The sequence below is a fragment of the Thunnus thynnus genome, chromosome 6 (assembly GCF_963924715.1).
Source record: "Thunnus thynnus chromosome 6, fThuThy2.1, whole genome shotgun sequence".
NCBI lineage: Eukaryota > Metazoa > Chordata > Actinopteri > Scombriformes > Scombridae > Thunnus > Thunnus thynnus.
Genome location: NC_089522.1, coordinates 29,291,745 through 29,312,959, shown reverse-complemented (window position 1 = coordinate 29,312,959; position 21,215 = coordinate 29,291,745). Strand labels below are relative to the sequence as shown.

At 41.0% G+C, this 21,215-nt stretch overlaps 1 protein-coding gene across 2 annotated transcripts in view; it reads right to left on the bottom strand.

Annotated features, from left to right (window-relative positions):
• The window catches only part of spryd3 (SPRY domain containing 3), a 64,964-nt gene that overhangs the window by 11,370 nt on the left and 32,379 nt on the right, over positions 1-21,215 (bottom strand). For both annotated transcript variants that reach the window (XM_067593288.1, XM_067593287.1), the window contains exons 7-8: positions 19,086-19,235; positions 5,899-5,956 (exon numbers count right to left, since the gene is read on the bottom strand). In XM_067593288.1, the coding sequence (XP_067449389.1) occupies positions 5,899-5,956; positions 19,086-19,235 (208 nt within the window). The remainder of the gene's footprint in view (positions 1-5,898; positions 5,957-19,085; positions 19,236-21,215) is intronic.

Genomic DNA, 21,215 nt, shown 5'->3' with positions numbered 1-21,215 from the left:
ACTCCAACTACCTAAACAAATTTAAAGACTTAAATTAATGGCGTAAGACTTTAATTATCCTTTAAACACACTGTTGTTGCTCTCGCTTTTACTGGAGAGGAGCTTGTAAACACACACACACTGTTATGGTTGAACGGTCTTTCAGAGTTTTGTTTTTATTATTGTTTGATTCCTGAGTGTTCTGTATATTTAATAATGAGATCGGGGCTGTAACGATCAGTCGATCGACAGAAAATAAATGAATCATCAGCAATTGGAATCTATTGTTTGTTTAAGTCATTCATTGACGGAAAATACACCGTACTGTCTGTTTCCAGCTTCTGAAACTGTATTTATTGTTGTTATCTGTTTGACTTGTGATGGGTGTGTTCCAATATTTCTTGATATTTTGTAGAAAATCAATTATTCAGATGAAATTAAAAAAAAAAAAGCTTACTAGATAGTGACAATTAGTTGCAGCTGTAAATGAAATCTTCTGGATAAACATTTGAATAATCATGACTTTGTTTGGTTTTATTCCATCATATCACAACCTAACAACCTTTTCCACATATTCACCAAGAAACCTAACAAACCGACATGAAACATGAAGATGTAGACGAACAAAACAAACTTGTGAGCCGTACATAAAACAAGTGTTATGCATAAAATTCAAGCACGACACAGCACTTATTTCCATCGTGGTCCTGAAATAGCCTTTAAGTTCCAGTAGGATTCATGTACCTGGCAGCTAGAAAGCTACTTTTGAGCAAAACAATCAGTTCTTACTCGAGTTACTTTTCTCGGGCGTGCTTTGGTACTGAAAAAGGTTGGAAATCAATATTCAGGAAGCAAGCTCATTTCGGGGGCTAGGGTTGTGGCGGAAAATGTTAAAATTTATGTTGGAGACTAGAGAGTCTAAAATTAGCATAGAGGTGCTGACCAGAGTTTGGCTCCGAGGCTGCTGCTGCTGCTGCTGCTGCTGCTGCTGCTGCTGCGAGCGCAGGGAGCAAAAAACACACTGGTGATGGTGTTAATGCAAAAAGTCAAGATCACAGACTGAGGCGGTCTCCGGTAAGGCTGAAGGTGTTAGCTAATGTGACCGCCGCCAGGTGTTAGGGGGTCTAAGGTTGATTATAGGAGTAACAACAAGGTGAAAACTGGAGCCGTGTTCGGTGGTGGGGGGGTGGTGGGGGGGGTTGGAGAGGAGCCCACAGGAGGAGAGGGCAGGCTCTGTGGCTCCTGAGCAGCTCTGGGAACCTGGCGGAGGACTGAGACCAGCTGGGAACAGGAAAACAGGATTTCTCGTAACATGAGAGTTTGTCTGGAAAAGACTGGGCTTCCCTGCCCGGAGAATAATGACTTCACAGACTCTTAAACATGAAAAAAATTAAAATATATTTATATTTATATTATTCCGTGAGCCCAAACACTCAAGCGTGAGTTTGCACATGTTCCTAAGGATTTACGATAGATTCAATCTGCAGCTGCTGTGAGACTTTATCACAAACAAAGTGTTGAACTGCTGATATATAATATAAAATATACAGTATATTCCCCTTTAGAGCTGTACTAGTCAATTAATTAATTAGTTGATTGACAGAAAATTAATAGATAACAACACAATTTTCATACAAAATTGGCAAAAATCTATGGTTCCAGCTTCTTCAATGTGCTTTTCTTTGTTTTGTATGACAGTAAACGGAACATCTTTGGGTTTTGGACTGTTAGTTAGACAACATCAACTTGTATTTTGGCAGATTGTAAGCACTTTTATTTTGATATTTCATAAGCCAAATGATTCATCACTTTGTGGATTAATCAGTCATGAAAATAATCACTAGTTACGACCTTCATCCTCTTAGTCATTTGGTTTGGTGACGTCTATAATACGGACACACACATGGTTTGGGTACATGATTGGTTCAGATAGTGTTTAATGTGTTTACCAGACTCTCTCTCTCTGTGCCTGTTAAGGCCATTCAGGTCATGGTTGCTGCATCCTTGCGGCTGCGAAGCTCCGTGTGATGTAAATTTCATTATCTCCTACTGTCCATGAGGGTTTGCATTGACCTTTGTGGACGTCCGTGTGCATCCCAAATTTGGCTCTATTCCCCATCCTTGATCCAATTCTAGTTAAGAGGTTGAACACACTATTTTTTTTTTTCTTGTTGTTTAGCAAGAGGCAACAGAGAAAGAAGCTCTTCTTCTTCTGTCGTCAGGTCGCCATCTTGTTCTGAATTCATCTGCATACGTAGATCAATGATTGAAGTATGCGTGGAAGCCCGAGCACTAACAAGTATGAACAAAGCTTTATACTTAGTGTTAAACTGTCATCCGAATCCATTTTTGTCCCATTAGGTAAGACGGTGATATTATCTCCCTGCAAGACATGTTTCTAGTGAATAAATGTTTTTGCTGAACCTGAGCTGGAATCAGATTAGGGCCCACCACAGAAGTTAGACTGAGCCCTATTATCTCAGGTTAGCTTGGTGGTGAAGGATGGATGGAGGCGGTGGCGGTAGGGCACAACATTCGGCTGCGGGTGTTGAGTCATAGCACGTGTGAGTCACTGATGGGGGGTTTTGGAGGGGGTGACAGGGTTAATGAGGCTTGCTGAGGAGCACTCACTGGTTGGATGGCTGGTTGCCTCTGATAGGGCCCACAGGGGCCCACGGACCATTAACTTGCGGAGCCAACCCAAGCCAACGCACAGGATGGAGGTCCACGCTGGGCCGGTTCCCAACACAAACACTCATGGTAACACCAGCGCAGGCCAAGGAACTCTCAAAACTATACAAGCTATACAAAGGAGCTGGGGTATAGTTGGCAGGCATTTGTGTATATAACTGGAATATATCTGGAATAAAATAACAACCTTAAAAGTCAATAATACACATCACGTGTGAGCCAGGTCAACACTGGTCGCGTGCCCAATACAACACACCATAAATCAGGATGACACGAATAGAAATCGACTGTACGTGTTAAAGTGTAAATAAGAAAATGAGAAATGTTGCACTGGTTCATTTTGTAATTTATGCACTTGCCTCATTTGCTGCGTAATATAAAACTATGCACAGTTTTCTTTTAATGCTAAATATAAGATAAAAACATTACAAAACACTCACAGTGCACTAAAGAACAGCATGGGGTGCGATAAAAATATAACAATGAGTTTCAACAGTCTATACGAAGCTAAAGCCTGCCAAGAATATTCTGGCAGACGTTTAGCCTTTTAGATACTGAGGTCAAATACAAAAACTAACCATAAAAGTTAATAACAGAGGTACCACGTGTCACAGAAACAGCTCTTCACAGCATTCTTGGCTCGCACTGAACAGGAAAACCAGTGTAACACAGCTAAAGTCATTCCTTCTTTAAGTAATTTCTGCTGTGGTTATATGACCTAGTGTATATAATACTGTGTATACATTAACTTTTTGTCACCCTGCCAAAGAGCATCTGCATGCAATTCTTGAGGTTCCTGAGCGAGTCCTGTGTGAATCTCGGATGCGTCGGGGAGCGGAGGGGAGATATGAAGAAGAGGCCCTGGCTGTTGATTTTAAGTAGCTGGATCGGAGCCTGCACCTTAACCCAAGCATGGGAAGGCAAACCTCATACGCACAGCGTGGAAAACCACATACATCATTTTAGTCTCTAACAAATAAGATGAATGGGAGCTGTGCTGGGGCGTGCACATTTCTGTGGTGTCCAGCGCACAGCAGCCAAACCCGAGGCAGACCACAGCGCTAGACCTCTGGGACTGGCATGATGAGTCTTCTGAACGACTGGCCTCTTCTGTCACTCAGCAATGAGGTATCATCCGCAGACCCCGGGGGCAGGACGCGCAGCATCAACTGTTATTATTATTAATGTATCCTTAAGTTTAAATGGAATCTGCGAAGGGGATACGGAGGATTTAGGACTATAAACATCAACCCGAAACATGAATGGAATGTGCGGAGTGAACGAGAAAATGTGTTTTGATAGCTGATTTGGAGGTCAACTGGAAGAAAGTATATAAACCTTTGTCTAAAAATAAAATCATACACGTTTCCTGTTGGGAAAGCATAAACAGAATGTGACATTTATGGCGTGTGAATCATTCAGTAAGAGCAGCTGAAATTCCCTGTGAGAAAAGATTAACAATAGGATGCTTCAGACCAAAAATAATGCTGATAAGCCAGCTAGCTCCTAACTGCTTTGGTCAGATAAGGACTAACAAGATCTTGACTGTGACAGTGGATTGTCAGATAAAGAGCTGGCGACCTACTGTAGCTGTAATAACAACCACCTACCTATTCTCATATCATGGGAGCAGGGGTTTGATAGCTAATCTCTTAGCACTGATAGCGCAGCGCTGCTGAGGCCTGGAATGGGAGCTGTGGGGGTTTTTTTGTGCGGATGCCTGTGCAGATAATGTTCACAGGCCTGTGGTCGTGAATAACCAAGACTTAACGTGTGTGTGTGTGTGTGTGGAAGCAAAGGAAGAGATAAGTTTGAGAGAAAAAAAAATAGTTTCTTCTGTCTTGTTTTTTGTGGTCCATCACTTGAGAGGCATTTAGATGATGAAACTCCCACAGAGAGAGAGAGAGAGAGAGAGAGAGCGAGCAGGAGATGGAGATATGATCCTTCTCCTCTTTCTGATGCTGTCACCATCTGTTTTATCTGCCTGCTGCCCTTTTATCTTCCTGCAATCCTCCTTGATCTCTGTTTGTGCTAGGCACCTTAACATCCAGCTGAGACGCTGCGCCCTGTGATGTTTGTGTCTTAAAAAGGTAGCTGATAGATGCTTCAGAGGAAGAATCTCCAATTTATTTCATTCATTCAAAAAAAAAAGGGGGGAATTCCTGAGAAATACTGCAGACTGATGCCGACCCAAACAGCCGACGGCTCATTTAAGTCCGAGCCGTGTTACTTCTTCATATTCAGTTTTCATTCGGGTAAAAAATATTTTTGATTGACAAGTTGCGATTCGCTATGCGTGTAGGTTTACGACCGCTAGCCTCCGCTTCCAAACAATGCGAGCATGATGATAGATAAACGTTCCTATCTGTCTCTTTCAGTCCCGCCCTGACATGCTCTATATAAATGTGTGTGTGTGCGTGATCAGCTGAGAGGTTGTGTCCTGCCGAGTAGAGAGCGGAGAGTTCAGCGTTTGACAAAATATTAGAAAAAAATAATTGATGACAAAACACATGAAGAAGAAGAATCGCATCGATCGCACAGACAGAGGACGTCCTCATCAGACAGGCTACTTCGGAAAAAACACCGTCGGAAGCGACTTGCACAGTAAGTATTTAAAAGTCCACTGAAAGTGCTGCAATTATCTTTATTTACATTGTGCTTTTTACAGCTAAGACGCAGAGCAAACACACACTGAAACAGGCAGTGTTGTCAAAGTAACAGGCCTGTGTGTCATATGAGGAAAATGTAATTTCAATTTTACAGTTTAAAATGTTCTTTTACTTTTTTTTGCCATTGACCGATTATACAAACTAATGTCAGATGCTTCTGAATCATGTTTTAAAAATAAAATATGATGTAATGGAACTTCCTGCAGTAATATATATGTTTTTCCACATCATACATTTTTATCTATGGTTTACATTCTTGGTTATTCTGTCATTTTCTCCTGCTTTGTGTGTAACAATGTTCATCCTTAAATCATACCTGCTTACTGCTTGTAGGTGTGGAGGATATCAATAGAGAAGAAAAGCCAGCAAACTTATTAAAATATGCAAAAAAGTTATGTATATGATGGAATAGTGGCTTTTGAACCTGCCAAATTTGGGCTTTTACGGCCAAAATTTTTCTCCAGGAGCGCCATGACCTCGGACCCTCCAGGCTGGCGACTCCATATCCTTTTGGGAAGCACTGAGAGAAAAAAAGGAGGGAACGAAGTGAAAACCTCACCTGCGTGGTAGGCCACTGAACCTCGGCTCCATCCCGGGTGTCTGTTCCTGGGGTAGTCCTGCACAAACACAAAGTCACACAGGTCATAAATACACATTTTCACAAGTCATTGATGAGATAAACGTTTAATCTTTGTATTACAGAAGAACACGCCAAGAGCCTGCAGGCTTTCGTTCAACCAAAATTACACATAATTTCACTAATATCGAGAATAAGCGAAATCAAATCAAGGTTTTAATCTTTTATTGCAAAGATATGATTTTTAGTTTTCCTGGCAGAGACCGATGGAGGGAGTTCAACTTCTGGAAGCGGGCGGCGGAGTAACAAGCGAGGATGCAGAGATCAGCGTTTTGTTGTATGCAGACTGAACGAGCGTCGAATGTTTATATGGACCACCTATTGAGAGGAAAAGTCATGGATACATTTTATAAAATGATTTTCGTGCCAGCTTGAAATACAGCGAGGCTCCGTTTCTCAGCGAGAAAGCCAATAAGCGTATTTCCCCAAAACGTCAAACTAGTCCTTTAACCCAACAACACAACACACACAAAATGCTTAGTAGTACTCCAGAGTAGTACTCCCTCTTGGTATATTTTTAATTATAAAACCACTCTAGACAAACTTCCCTCATATCTACTATCTGTCCCTGGCGTACAGACGGAGGCGAGAGAGAAAGCTTTAATGTTTTCACTTGCAGAAGGAAGTTCAATTAAAGAACTCGGTATCCCAGACTGAATTCAAAGATATTATAAACTCTATGATGAATGATTACTAATAAATACTAATTGTCTCTGTTTTACGCTTTAAGTTTTCTTAATACTGACAACTGTTTTCTAACTTAATCTGTTTTATGAGCCTTCATACGTCCTCATCTGCTTTTAGCATCGTTTTAATTTATATGCCTGATGTTGTATTTTCCTGTCTGACACTTGACGTCGGGTCCAGCTCTCCCATGAAAAAGAGGTCGTTTGAATAAATAATAAAATAAAATTTAAAAAAAAAAACAGTCGCTTCTGGACGGGCGTTCAACTTGAAATTAGCCAGTTGTTGTGTAGCTTCAGGTAGCGACCAGAATGAAATGCGATCCAGGAAGCTCAGTTTGAATAACATCTATAAATTTTAAGGCTCATCAGACACCTAAACGCAGCACAGTAGTTTATACTGTAATACTCACAGACAAGATTTTACAACTCTGGAAAAGTTTTTGTCTTGATTTCAAAATGCTACTGTTGGTTTATAAAAGCAGTGAATGGTTTACGACCAGAATACATTTCTGATCTGCTGCTTCGATATGAACCGTCCAGACCTCTCGGGTCCGTCTGGGAGCGGGGGTCTGCTTTCTGTCCCCGGAGTCGAAACTAAACATGGAGAAGCGGCGTTGGGTTTTTAATGCTCCACATATCTGGAACAAACTCCCAGAAACCTGCAGGTCTGCTGTAACTCTCAGTTCCTTTAAATCACAGCTGAAGACTTTTTCTGTATCGCCGCTTCCTTTTAGTAAATCAAATTTGAGGCTTTTGATTCATTTCTTGCACTGGGCTGTAACTTTTATCCTCATATTTTATCTGTCTCATTCTATTTCAGCTTATTTTTATCTTCTATTCTCCTCTCTTTACTCGAGGAGAACTCTTTAATAACTGTGTTTAACTGTATTTAAATGTCCTATTATGATGTGTTTCTTTTGCACTTTGTCTTAATGCTTTTAATGTTTTATGTAAAGCGCTCTGAATTGCCTTGTTGACGAGATGTGCTATCTAAATAAACTTGCCTTGCCTTGCCTCGCCTTGCATCACGGCAGTTGCGAGGTAAACAGTAGGAATACTTAGTTTACATTACAAAGTGATCTACCAGGAATGTGCGCTTGCATGTAAGTGGCCAAAACAAGCGCTTTGCCGGATGATGTCATGGGTTGTGGAAAAAGTTGAGTCAGGACAACTTTTTTTTTTTTTTTTTTTTTGTGCCGGAGACCTCTGCGTCGACACCCCCACCACACCAACGGACTGAACCCATTCAAATGAATTAAATGCTGCGTTTTTGTTTTTTTTTCCAATATAGAGCTAATGTCAGTAGAATGAGTAGAAAGCCAGGAGACCTTTTGAGGTTTTTAGTAAAAATCGGGTTGCTGTATTCCTTTTTACCCATGTTAACATATTAATGAGTGTGGATTCCTTTACGTCTGCCCCTCTGTTTTGGAAATCTGTCAGTGTCTGCTACTTCTCTCAGTGCTGAGGATGTGTTTGTCTCTCTCTCTCTCTCTCTCTCCATCTGTCTGCATATATAGTATGTATGTCTTTCTCCAGGTTTCACCATGCCAACAGAAATAACTAGTGGGCCAACTTTTTCGGATAAGATCAGAGTATGACTCAGAGGTAATTACCAGAGATTTTTATCCGTCTTCTAGGCTGCACCTCCATTACTGTAGAAACACACTACTGAACAAGAGAGGAAGGAGGAGGAGGAGGAGGAGGAGGAGGAGGGCAATGAAATAGTGCTCCTCTTTCATCTCTCTGTAGGCTACATCTTCTAAATGCTTTCTTGTTCACATATTCTCTCTCTCTCTCTCTCTCTCTCTCTCTCTCAGGTAAACTCTCCCAACTGCGTTTCATTTCCGTAAGTATTAACAGGCAAAAAAAAAAGGCAACAACAAAAAAAAAAAAAAACCCTTTCATTGTGTCTCAAGTTGAAAGAAATACAACATTTTAACCAGGATGACGTCCAAAAACAGCGAAAGGTCAGCCGTTAGCGAGTCACTGTAAAAGGAAATGTGCTTTTATCCCGAACGAAAGAAAAAGCCACAGATGACGGATGCAGGGGACTAGAGAGGCACTATATTACTCAAAAAACAAAATAAGGCTGATTAAATTATTACTATTAGCACCTGTGTGGGCAAGAGAAATGAGTAATAGGGACACTGCAGACAGACAGAGTGCAGCGTTTGAGGCCAGGACATCAGGGAAACATCAACGATCCTGTCTGACAACCCCATTGGGGCTTGAGGAACAGGAAATGGAGATGGATGGGGGGGCGGAGGGGGGAGGTGGGGAGTGAGAGAGGGGAGACGGACAGAGTGAGACACCAGCAGAGGAAGACAGAGAGACATGGAGGAATGCAGCTACTGCTCCAAGCCTGAAACCCCTTGATCCGCCAAGTCTGCTCCTCTTCCCCCTCGTCTCAACCACAAGCCCGAGGATTCCTCTGGCTGACTGGCATGTGGGCTGCATCTCCGCGAGGAGAGGAACGTCTGGGCGTTTGCTCCCTGATTGATGACCCACAGTCACTAATCTGATCAGTGATTTGGAGGAACACTCTGAAATAAGACAACATTAGGAATGGCTAAACAAATAACGGGTGGATTTATAGTGCTTTAATGTAAACCGCAGACTTGTGTCTGATAAATGGATCAAAGTCTTAAATGTCTGTTTTCATAGCCGTCTTCTCGGTAATTGTTGTGTCCATCATCTCCAATTGAAAAACATCTACTCAGCGAGCTCTATCTATTAAATAAATATGGTGTGATGGTGAGAAAAACTGAGGCAGCACTCCGTTCTCTATACTGACGATACAACTTTACAATATCTTAGTAATTACAGTAATAAACAGCTGGATATCGCTGGATTTTTAGCCGTGCTAGCTGCCTGACTCAAGGGATGGCAAGGTCGGTCGGTCGGTCGGTCGGCCAAGCGACTGAAATAGTTCTTCCACTTCCTCGGTACACCTGCACACAGTTTTTCAAAAAAAAAAAAAGGTACTTGGCAGATCGGTTGTTCCAAGCATCTTGGAGAAGTTGCCACAGCTCTTCTGTGGATTTAGGCGTCTCAGTCTGGGATTACATGAAAAGACAGAAGCAACTGACTCCATGATGTTGAGATCAGGGCTCTGTGGGGGCCGTACCATCTGTTGCAGGACACCTTGTTCTCATTGTCGCTGAAGATAGTTCTTTATGACTTTGGCTGTATTTTTGGGATCGTTGTCATGCTGCAGAATTAATTTGGGACCGATCAGAGGCCTCTGTGATGGTACTTGTATAATGGATAAGGATCTAAACGTCTAAAATACCTAAAACGTTTATACAGAACTGTATATTCATACTCCTTGTAAACTCTGGTTAGCCCCTTTTTAGAGACTTTTCATATAGCACCATTAACTTTCAAAATTTGGGGAATTTTACACTTTAGCAACCCCCGTTAATGTTACCCAAGATAGCGTTATGTTTGCCAAACCCATCTGTTAGTTCTCATCCTAGAAGCATTTTCTTTTGTAACATTAAACTGTAGGAACAAGTATGTGAGCGAGGCAGCCAAAAAGAGGTTATGTTCGGACGAAACAACAAGTCTGATCTTACATTTTTCATGATCACACTTAATACGAGCTCTACACTGCAATACAAGAGCAATACTTCTTTACTTCTATGTCTTCTACATGGATCGTTGCACCGTGATGCCGAATCGAGTCTTTTAGTATCCGTGTCCCTAACCCTAACCCATATCATGTACACTGTGTAGCCATCAAGCGCATACTAAATACCCCTTTTTAACAGATTTTCATTTAGATTCAAGCCGAGGAGAGCATTTCCAACCAACTCATGGAGCTAAGTTTGCTAGTTAGCATCAGTTGATAAAATCTGCTACGCTGGTTGTAATTTCAGTCTGCAAATCTGTCACTAGATAAACATGATAAGACCGCTTTCGCTTATCTCTGTGTGAAATCAATGACCCATTTATTTAAAAATTACAGAATTAGGGGTGGTTAATTTGTCACCATTACCATTGTTAATTGTGTATTAAATCTCAACAGCCGTAGCGACGGTAATTAAGGGAGTCATGGTTTAGTGACTTCAGTTGGTAACAAACAGCGCACTTTTGTCTTCAAATGAGTTCGACATACTCAAGCTGCTACAGTATAAATGATACCTGAAAATTAGGTAGTGTACTTGTAAAACAGTGGAACAGTGATACACCACCCAACATATCATTATGATTTTTTTTTTTTTTTTTTTTTTTGCCAAGTGGTTTATAATAATTGTGGTACACAGATGCGGAACATTTTTATAGGAGTGCAAAAATAAGATTTTAAACTTCAGGCTCTCTCGGTGTGAATATGATGTTTTTTCAGTCAGTAATAACCTGTTTTTAGCCATCAATTATTTAAAGCACAGATCATATTGTTTAAAAAGACTTGGAGCAGCCTTCCCTCTGATAGAAGAAACATTCCACCCTAATGTGGTTTGGAAATTACAACAGTTAATGCTGTGACTTTTTGTTTTTCGAATCAGTGGTGGCGCCACTAAATCACACTTACACTCCTTCTCTATCAACATATGATGGAATACATTTTACAGCAAGAAGACCATGTTAAGCAGCTGCCTCTGATATACTGTAAATTTTCAAAACATTGTCACTACCCCAACCGGCCTGCAGAAGCCATCAGCGAAATGCAAGCTGCTTCTAAGAACAACAAACACTGTCGTCGTGTCCAGAGCATGGTGGAGCAAAAAGCCTTCAATATCAGATCTGCAGCTGCTACACCGGTGTCATCAGAGCTGCCTGCATTTCCACACTGTGGCAGAGTAAACAAGTATGAAAGAGAAAGAGCGGAAAGGTGCGGGCAAAGAAGGGGAACCTTGTGGAAGCAGATACCCATCATCTACTGCGGCTATCACACTGGCATATCACAGAGCTGCCTAAAAATATAACTAAAGCCATGAATTACCATGAATGTGTGTAATGTGTGTGTGTGTGTGTGTGTTTTGCAGGTAGAGTTTGTAAGAGGCTAAGAGGGGAGGGAAAGTTGTGAGTTTCTGTTTGTACGTGCCCACACAACCTCACTTATAGGGGTTGGGCAGAGGGAAGTAATGCAGGTCTGTTTGTTTAACCTTGTGTCATCGAGCTAAAACCTCTAGCTCCCCACGCGATAACGGCAACCGCCTGACATTAGCGGATGATCTGGCTGCAGCAAGGAGAACAACAACCTTTTTCAGTGTCAATATGTTAAGGCACGTTCATCGCTTTCTATGGATGCAAGTGATTCTTGAAATAAACGGATAAATCGATGAATGATTAATGAATAAATGGCAGAAAAGATGGTAGGAGTCAGTGCACACATGGTGTTCAGCTTAGCAGTGTATTAAACATTATTTTATACAAACTTTTACCCAAATGTGTCCCAAACAACTCATTTTTCCATTTGGGTTCTGCAAATTTTCATTCTATAAACCTTTCAGGTAACCATTTAAGGTGTCAGTCAGGTATCAAAAATAGATTTTTTGTGTGTGGAAAGAAAAAAACAAACAATTTGCAATATATCATTGATAACAGCCTCAAAAATCCAATATTGACTGGACTATTTTTAGCATGATAACAAGCACAAAATGACATTGTTAAAATGCTAATCTATAGCAGGCAATGTTTTCCATGGTCACAAGCTTAGGTTAGCATGTTAGCATTAACATTTAAGTATAGCTGCGGATGATGGAGACGCCATTAGTTTTGCAGGTATTTGGTTGTAAACCAAAGAACTGAGCAAATACACCTTTTAACTAACTAGATTATAAATCAGGGGATCATCAAAGTTATGACAATTCATCCTATGGGGAACATGAATGTCTGCACCAAAGGTCATGGCAATCCATCCAATAGTTGTTGAGATATTTTAGTCTGTACCAGAGCGATCGAATGACCGACCTGCCTTACCATCTTCATCACCCTTTCTGCACATCTCAAACAATCAGTGCAGTCACACACCAATAAATTACAAGGATCGTGATGACTTTGGTGTTGTCTTGTGTGCAAAAATGACATCAAACCATATGTTTTTTAACGTGTTGTCAGTCTTAATATCAATCTCTCTAATTGCACCAAGGAGCACCTCCTAAATTATGTGAGTGGTGCCGTGTGTTCTGTAACTTCAACGTCATAGGTCTTGGCAGAGTGACTGGTCCTTTGTTTGATCCTAAATTGACCCTGTTATTATAAACAGGTTCACAGGAGCAACATTGAAAAAGGTTAGTAGGACTGCTTCATCACGGGAGGAAGAGGAAGGGAGCTGTTCCCAGGACCCGGTCCCGGGGCATACCAGGACAGAGGAAACGCTGCCATTCCAGCCTCTTGAGTAGTTTTATTTCTTGTGTGTGGCTTTATGACTGTGTTTATGTACATGAACAGAACAGAGAGTGAGTCAAGACAATCATCAGAGACACAGGGTCAAGGGTGAACCGCAAAAACCATCTGTTTCAGTCACACACTGATGACATGAACCACATATCTGTTCCTTCACCCCTCCATTACAACTATCACACATATTCCGCCCCACTCCCTAACCCACCTTTACATTTTCCATCCTCCCACTGTTTCTCAGGGTTATGATCTTTCTCTTTTTTTTTGAAGGATTTTAGGGGTTTGTTTGTTTTTCAGGACATGAGGGTTTTCCTGCTTTTTTTCCTGTGTTTTTCATATTCTGAATAGCTTCCCTCGAATTTTCTACCTCCTGACTTTCAGGCTTCCCCATCTACCTTGCTACCCCACCTCCTTAAAACCCTGCACTCCCCATCTCCCCCCTACACTCTTCCACCGCTAACTAAGCCTAGATCTCTTTGTCCCACACCCTAGCAACCGCTGTGTGTACCGGATGAAAAACAACCTTGCTACCAAGCTTATGCATGCTGTACATTCATGTAGACCCTTATCTTCAGAAAGTGAGAGGTCATGACAGGTCTAGGAATTGTAGTAGGGTCAAAACAGATCTTAGATTACACACACACACACACACACACACACAACACAAACTTATCACATAGCACAAATTCCTCCAACTTCCCTGTTGGACAGGAAACTGGCAACAGTGGCTTTGGGGATTCAAAAATTTACTTCCACCTTTTTTTTTTTTGACAAGTTGATTCGATTTTAACGTCTTGAACTGTTTTGGAAAGGAAAAGTGAAGTGAAATGGGACAATTTTTGGTCATGCAACATGCAAACAAGACTAAGAGTCTACAGCCACAGTAGCTGTTCTGTGAGGTTGTACTTAGGCACAATGCTGACAAGCTGATGGTTAGTAGGTATAATGATCACCATGTTCACCATCTAGTATTGGACAAATTAAAATTCTGGCGTCATGGTTGCACTAGGTAAAAAAAGTCAGGGGTTATAACAATTTATCCTGAGAGGGACATGAATGTGTCAACCAGATTTCTTGGCAATCCATCCAATAGTTGTTAAGATATTTTACTCAGAACCAACAATGCCAACCTGCTGGTGGCGCTAGAGGAAACATCATTGGATTACCAAAGTCATTAGGATTCATTATCTTGGGACCATGTATGTTTGTACCAAATTTCTTGGCAATCCATCCAATAGTTGTTGGAATATTTTACTCAGAACCAAAAACACCAGCCTGCTGGTGGCGCTAAAGGAAACACTGGATTACCAAAGTCATTAGGATTCATTATCTTGGGACCATGTATGTTTGTACCAAATTTCTTGGCAATCCATCCAATAGTTGTTAAGATATTTTACTCAGAACCAAAAATGCCAACCTGCTGGTGGCGCTAGAGGAAACATTGGATTACCAAAGTCATTAGGATTCATTATCTTGGGACCATGTATGTTTGTACCAAATTTCTTGGCAATCCATCCAATAGTTGTTGAGATATTTCAGTCTGAACCAAAGTGGTGGAATGACCGACCAACATCACCATCCCACCAACGTGGCTAAAACAAAGACCCAAATAAAAAACTATCACTTCTCATGAAACATGACCGGCGGGCTACTGCTTAAGTTAAGATGGGAATAGAGACGTAGAGCTGGTATAGGGGGATAAAGAGATTTGTAAAGTGCAGAAAATACAGTACAGTACAAAGACGAGCATGCAGTCAGCAACCACAACAAAGACAGAGACAGAGAGACAGACAGGCAGAATCCAGCAGTTTGTGGGGCATTAATGAGCGGATTTGTGTTTATATTCAGGCCTGTCGTCTTACCACGGGATGCTACGGGAATGAGACCAACAAGCATGCAAACTTGCGACTGCTGTTGAGTAAACAGTCATTACCCAAGCCCTTCAATTTTCTGCTTTATCACCTCTCCTGGACTTAAACTTAATGTCTTTATAATGAAACCCAGATGCAGAGAGAAAAGTGGTGGAGCAAAAGTAAGGAGAAGGGAACTCTGAGGAGGTTATAGGACTGGAGTTATCACCACTCAACGTCTTCCTCACCCATGGGAGCACGTCTGTGTGTTTAATTGAGAGCATGTGTATGAACATGTACCCTTTTATAGCTCCATCAGAGGATATTCTACTGATTTTGTCTCCATATTCACAGAACATAATTCAGTAAATATAATCGATGTAGATTTGAAGTATAGTATGATTTAAAGACTTTAAACTGTAATTAAATCATCTTATCTGTGATTTGAGCACTCCTTACGTTACTCTGCGACTCAGTACATTAGTAACTCATAAATAATTCAAATCACAGGATAACATACGGCGTGCTGACATGCACAACTAGACGATAATGCGAGTTTTAGTCTTATCATTTGCCACGACAACCCTTAACTCATGTAAGAGAGACAGCTAACGCTACCTACAGTAAACCCCATCCTTTGTATAGCGTGCAACGAACACAACATCAGTGTGTGGGAACTGCCAAACACTCAGCAGGTGTTGAAATAACCATCATAATACTATAGTGGGAATAAGCGCTACAATTAGCAAGCTAGCTTAACTGCATAAACTTTCCCAGCGAATACATTAAGTACATAACAGCTTGACGCTTCTCCCAAATGTCAACTATTGTAAGGGGACAGACGTCTTAAATCGCTGAAGCTACGCTATGTGAGCTTGTTGGGGGGAAAAAAAGGGAGAAACAAACATATTTTATCAACGTTCGTAGCATCTAAATTAGGACATTCTCTTGTCAGAAGGTTGCAGCTTAGACGATGTTTCCACAAATATGTCCAAAAACTTGTTCTATTCTGTTCTGATTTAATGTTGTGTCTTATTCTTTCACTGTCAGGTAGAAGACATTTATGAATTTTTTTAAAAGCAGAACAGCCATTTTTCCACAAAGAGGATGATCAGATCTTAAAATAATGAATATATTACTAATAAATTACAGGGCATGGATGGAAACCTGCAAGCAGAACACACGTATACTGTGCAAGTTATAAATATTTTTGACCAAATACCTCGATATCAATATTGCAACAATATTGTAGGGATGACTATCATCAGTAATGTGGATATAATGACTAAGTAGGTAAAAGCAAATAATAGAACAGCTAGAACAGTCTGGTAGGTTCAGAAAATTACATCTCTTTACTGTAATGCAGCCATTAAAACCAGGAAAAGACAACACTTGTCATATCATAATATTGATATAATATCAATACATAACCCAGCCTTAGTGCAAGTGTATTTCTCCTCCTCTCTGTGTTCATCTATAGCTCTCTTTGTCTTACTGTCATCTACTGACCCGTGCTTCTCTCTCTCTGTTCCCGTTTTATAAATCGCCTCTGAGACCTTGAAAGATGTTGTACAAGTTTCATCTTTTATTTTTGTTATTAAAAGGAGCAGGAGTTTTGACCCTGGTAGAGAGACAGTGCTGGCAGCTCTCCACGGACCTTGGCTTTGGCAGTCGCTAATATTTCACAATCATAACATTTTCAAGGCTAAACTTACAGTGTGTGAAAAAAAAATATATCAAATCATGAATCCATACTGTCAAAATAGCGTCTGAGTCAGAAGAATAATATTAGGTAAACATGTAATACAAATAGGTTTTCTAAAAGAGTCCATTTATTAAGAAAATAGACGTTTATACCAGTTTAATCCCGTACTTTATAAGCTTACTAGAGAGGATAAAAAACAGTCCTAATTAAGGGTGTAACAGTACACAACCCGATGACAGCTGTTTTATGTTGATTGATGGTTTAATTGTATATAAAGTAGTTGAAACTAGCTCCACATCCAGTAACTACAACAGTAACATGCTGCTCTAACACTGATGCTTCACTATTAATAATCTAATTATAGTCATATATGATAATATATCAGTCAGAGGAACCAAACCAAGTGAAAAGCCGACCATAAAAGAGAGGGGAGGGGGAGTGAGGAGACACGGTATTGCTTCACTACGGAGATAACAGAGCATATTTTAATCATAGTGTTGCACTCAGTCAGTGTTATAGGTCTCTCGTTTGTCATTCTGACAGCGGCGATGTTACAGGGTAACCACGGTAACCAGGCTAAGCCTTGGCTAAGCCGGCTAGCATACATCCATGAGCATGCTAAAATGTTCCAGGTGGAAGTCGCGCTCTAGAATGATTGTTCCACACGTCAGAGTTAAGTGGATTATTAAACTATTTCGACAGCAACCGTTTGAGTCATGAAGCGTACCGAACCGAGGGAACGGTTCGGGATGAATACACGTACCGTTAAACCTCTAGTCTTAACGTAACTGACGTCAAGATCCTAAACAATGACGCTCATACTGAATCAGTCTCAGCGTCAGCGCCCAAACATCTACAGGTTTGTCTGTTTTATTCTTCAAAGCAGGTCAACACGGTAATAGTCACTTGCAGAGCTGCAGCGCTAATGCTGAAATGGGAACCGCATGTGCATTCTTTGGAAAAAGAAATGAGGGCTCAAATGAGAGGTGTTAAAATTTCTCTAATTGTATTTTCCTCTTGGACGTGTTTCATCTCCACAAAGTAGGCCATTAGATCCAAAGAGAATGGCTAAGCTGCTGGATAATGGGAAAGAAAATTAAGCTGATGACAACTACCACTATGTTTACTACTATTAGACTCTATTTCACACAGTTCAAGCCTCCTAAAAAAAGAGTACATCCACACTAACCCGGTTCAATTTGTAAACACATCTTTTTTTTTTTCCCTCCTTTTTTCAGCCCTCTGTCGGGACTAAAACTGCGTTCCCCCCCCCCCCCTCCAAAAAAACGGATCTTTTCCAAAACAGCCTCCAGAGTGTGTAAATCTTAAAACTCCAGCTTGTTGTTCCAGTGTGTACAGGGGAAAACTGAGCTTTTGCAAAACAGTGATGTAAGCTTCTCAGTGAAGGTCAGGTCTGTGTGGCAGTAAAAAAAAAAAAAAAATTAAAGAAGACGACCTTTATTCACCCTCTAACTTTCTCTGTGATTGTTTGAATGTCAATACGGCCCAAAAAAACAAGAGTGGAAATTTCTCCATTAACCTGGATTTATGCTGATTTTGTCAGACGACGGTGCGATTATAAAATAATAATTTTATCACCGCGGCGCAGCGGCTTGCTGTTGGTGTTAATGGGCCGTGATTAAATAATTATTTCATACTCACACACACACACACACACGGTATAGAGTGATCACATAGAGCAGGGGGAGATGAGGTTTAATGGGCTGGCACTCGACACAGTAACAGACTGTCTGTAGCTGTCCGGTCGCAGTCGACTGTGTGGCAGCAAAGTTAAGGAGACAACTCTCTACTTTTTCTGTGATTAAATGTCAATGATATAGCTGATTACACAGCACAGCTGCTGTCATTATCCTGTATTTATGTTGATTTTATCACACAACTTTGCAACCATTAAATAATTATTTGGTCAGCCGGGCTGTCTGTCTCACTCCCTACTCCTTACCAGATGTTGGCTGCGATACAGTTTTGTTGTTTGCCAACTGAAATGCAGGCGAAGAAGAGATTTAGCCGTTTTAATGCGTTTCACTGTAGGCAGAGGTCGACCTCAGAACGCTAGCGCGGATGCCAATCGTCCGGTCTTAGTCACTCATCATCATCTTTTCTCTATTCGCTGTGATAAAGATTTATGTGGAGGATCCTACCTTTAAAAAAAAAAAAAAAAAAAAAGACACTATCACCGCTGCTCTTCCAAGATTACAACATTCCCAAGGCAGGATCTGAGGAACGTTTTGCAGATGCTAATGACCTGCGTAATTCCCAATCCAGGTTTTTGTCAAAGTTTTCCGTCATTATAGTTGTTAGCTCAACCACTTGTTGAACGGGGACCAGCGGGGGGAAGAGTATAAGTCAGCCATTTGGAGGCTTATTCATGCAGTCCACGTCCCTTGAGTGCATTAAGCTGGACAGTAATATATGACAGTGAGGGGAAAAAAAAAGGGCAAAAAAGTGAGTGTAGATGTGTGTGTGTGTGTGAAGCTGTTCTTTTCTTAGAGAGCTCACCCTTCTTGCCAGGCCCAGAGCGATATAGCACTTCTCTCCAGCATCTACGATCTCCACTTCATAGTAGTGGCAGCGGGTGGTGAGTGGCTGGCGGGCCTGGGCCAAACCCACGTCCATGATGCTCTTTCCTTCGCCAACATACTCCAAGAGCTGAGGGAAGGGGATAAACAGAAGGATATGGGGGAGGAGGGGGGGGGGGGGGGGGTTAATATGTTGAGATACAGTATAAACAATATATTGATTATAATGATATAAACATGAGCATAATAAGATGCAGGCTCACACTACCGACTGAGTTATTGCCTAATTAACTCCGAACCGCGAGGCTCATTCAGCTGAGTAATGATGATCACAATCAAAGATGTTGCTCGAGCTTTCGCAATACTATGATGTTGACGCTGAAGGAGTCAGTATGCTTCAGATGAAGTGCTTGTAAGATGGTTTAAAAAGAGTCTGAAACCTCCTATCTCTAACATTTCTGACATCTGAGTGAGGTTGTAACTTCCCAGAAAACCGATCCAGTAATCCGACATTTAATCCCACTTCACTCAACCATTGGCCAGGTGTGTAGAGGTAAGAAAGTGGGAAAAATTTGCACAATTATCATGTCTCCCTCTTCTCTATGGCGGCTGTTTGGAACAGCTATGAATACTTTTCTCCATCAGACGTGGTCAGTTTGTTCCAAGCATACCTCAGCCTTAAAGGTGCAGGAGAATAGTTCATTTGTAGTGTAATAAGAGTTAATTATTTATGTCGTTTTGCCATCAGCTCTTAGAAATGTCATCAGTTGTTGTTTCTTCACCTAAACTGTATCCTCTTTATTTCCAAGTTTCCTAGAGAGAGATCCAAATAGTGAAAACCGCTCCGACCTGGGCGCCTCCTTTAAATGATTGACAGGCATTAATCTAATTAGTGTTGGCAGGAGTCGACTTCTTCTTGACTTCTGTGTGAAGTGTTTATCAGTGCAAACATGTACGTTTTGGCAGATTTCTTTTGTCGTCAAAAACTGGCACGGAGCTTGTTCCAAATAATAAAGAAAAAAAAAAAAAGATAATTGAATTTCAACCAGAACTGATTACAAAACAAAGTGAGCTGGTGAAAATGAGGCGGAACGGCAGCTCTGTGGTTGGAGTTTTGTGAAGCTCAGCAATGTTTTTTTTTTACCAATTAATTGTGAAATGGCAGCGATATATATTTGTTACATAGACATATTTTACTGTTACAGCTGTTGGAGCGTGAAGTTTAATAGCTTGTCTCAACTCTCTGAGCTTTGTTTTGTTATTTTAAGAGGGTTGCTGAGCAGATCTGTGTATTGATACTCAGATTATTGATTGTCCTTTTCATTTGTTGCTTGTTAGGTTGAACTTGGTGAAGCTACTCCGTTGTTACAGCTCATCTCAGTCACGCATACAGTTTATGATTGTGGTGTTACTTTACACTATGTGTCATACTGTCCTGGCGAGAGAAAATCTGAACAACCAACCTGAACAATCTGGTTTTTTTTAGTTGTTACTTGATGTATTCTGTAACATCACATGTATTTCTACACGCAGCTAATAACGAAACAGTAACTATTAATCAACTTTCCTTTAACTTAAGAGTTTGTCAGTAAAAACCTGTTTCTACCGTGGTTGGATTTTCCTGACTTTCTTTGTTTCAGTTTTTATTTGACTGGTTAAAGAGCTGGCAGTAATGAGTCTTTTTTCAGTGGGAAAGTTGAGATGGAGACAGCAGATCAAGCTTGGGCAGGATCCTAGTCTTATTTTGTTCCAGAGGCGAAAGACTTAACCACGCAACTGGCTTTTGCAAGTGTGTGTCCTACAGTAAAGTGAGTGGGCATCATGATAGACTGACACTTTCCAAAGCCACTCAAACTCTCAATGAACCGCCCATGGCTGACTATCCTACAAGTATGAACAACCGCATGAGTGATTGCATGTAGAGTACACGGTGATAATGTGATTATTTTTAGGTCTATTTTAGGTCTTAAGCATCCAAACAGGTGGGGATGGGTGGGTACAGGTGAGTAGGTGGGCCGCTAGGCAACCGCAAAGCCTTTAGGCTGAGCGTTGTTTCCATGCCATGTGAGCGCATGTGTGTGTGTAATGACGAATATACGCCCCCAGTTTG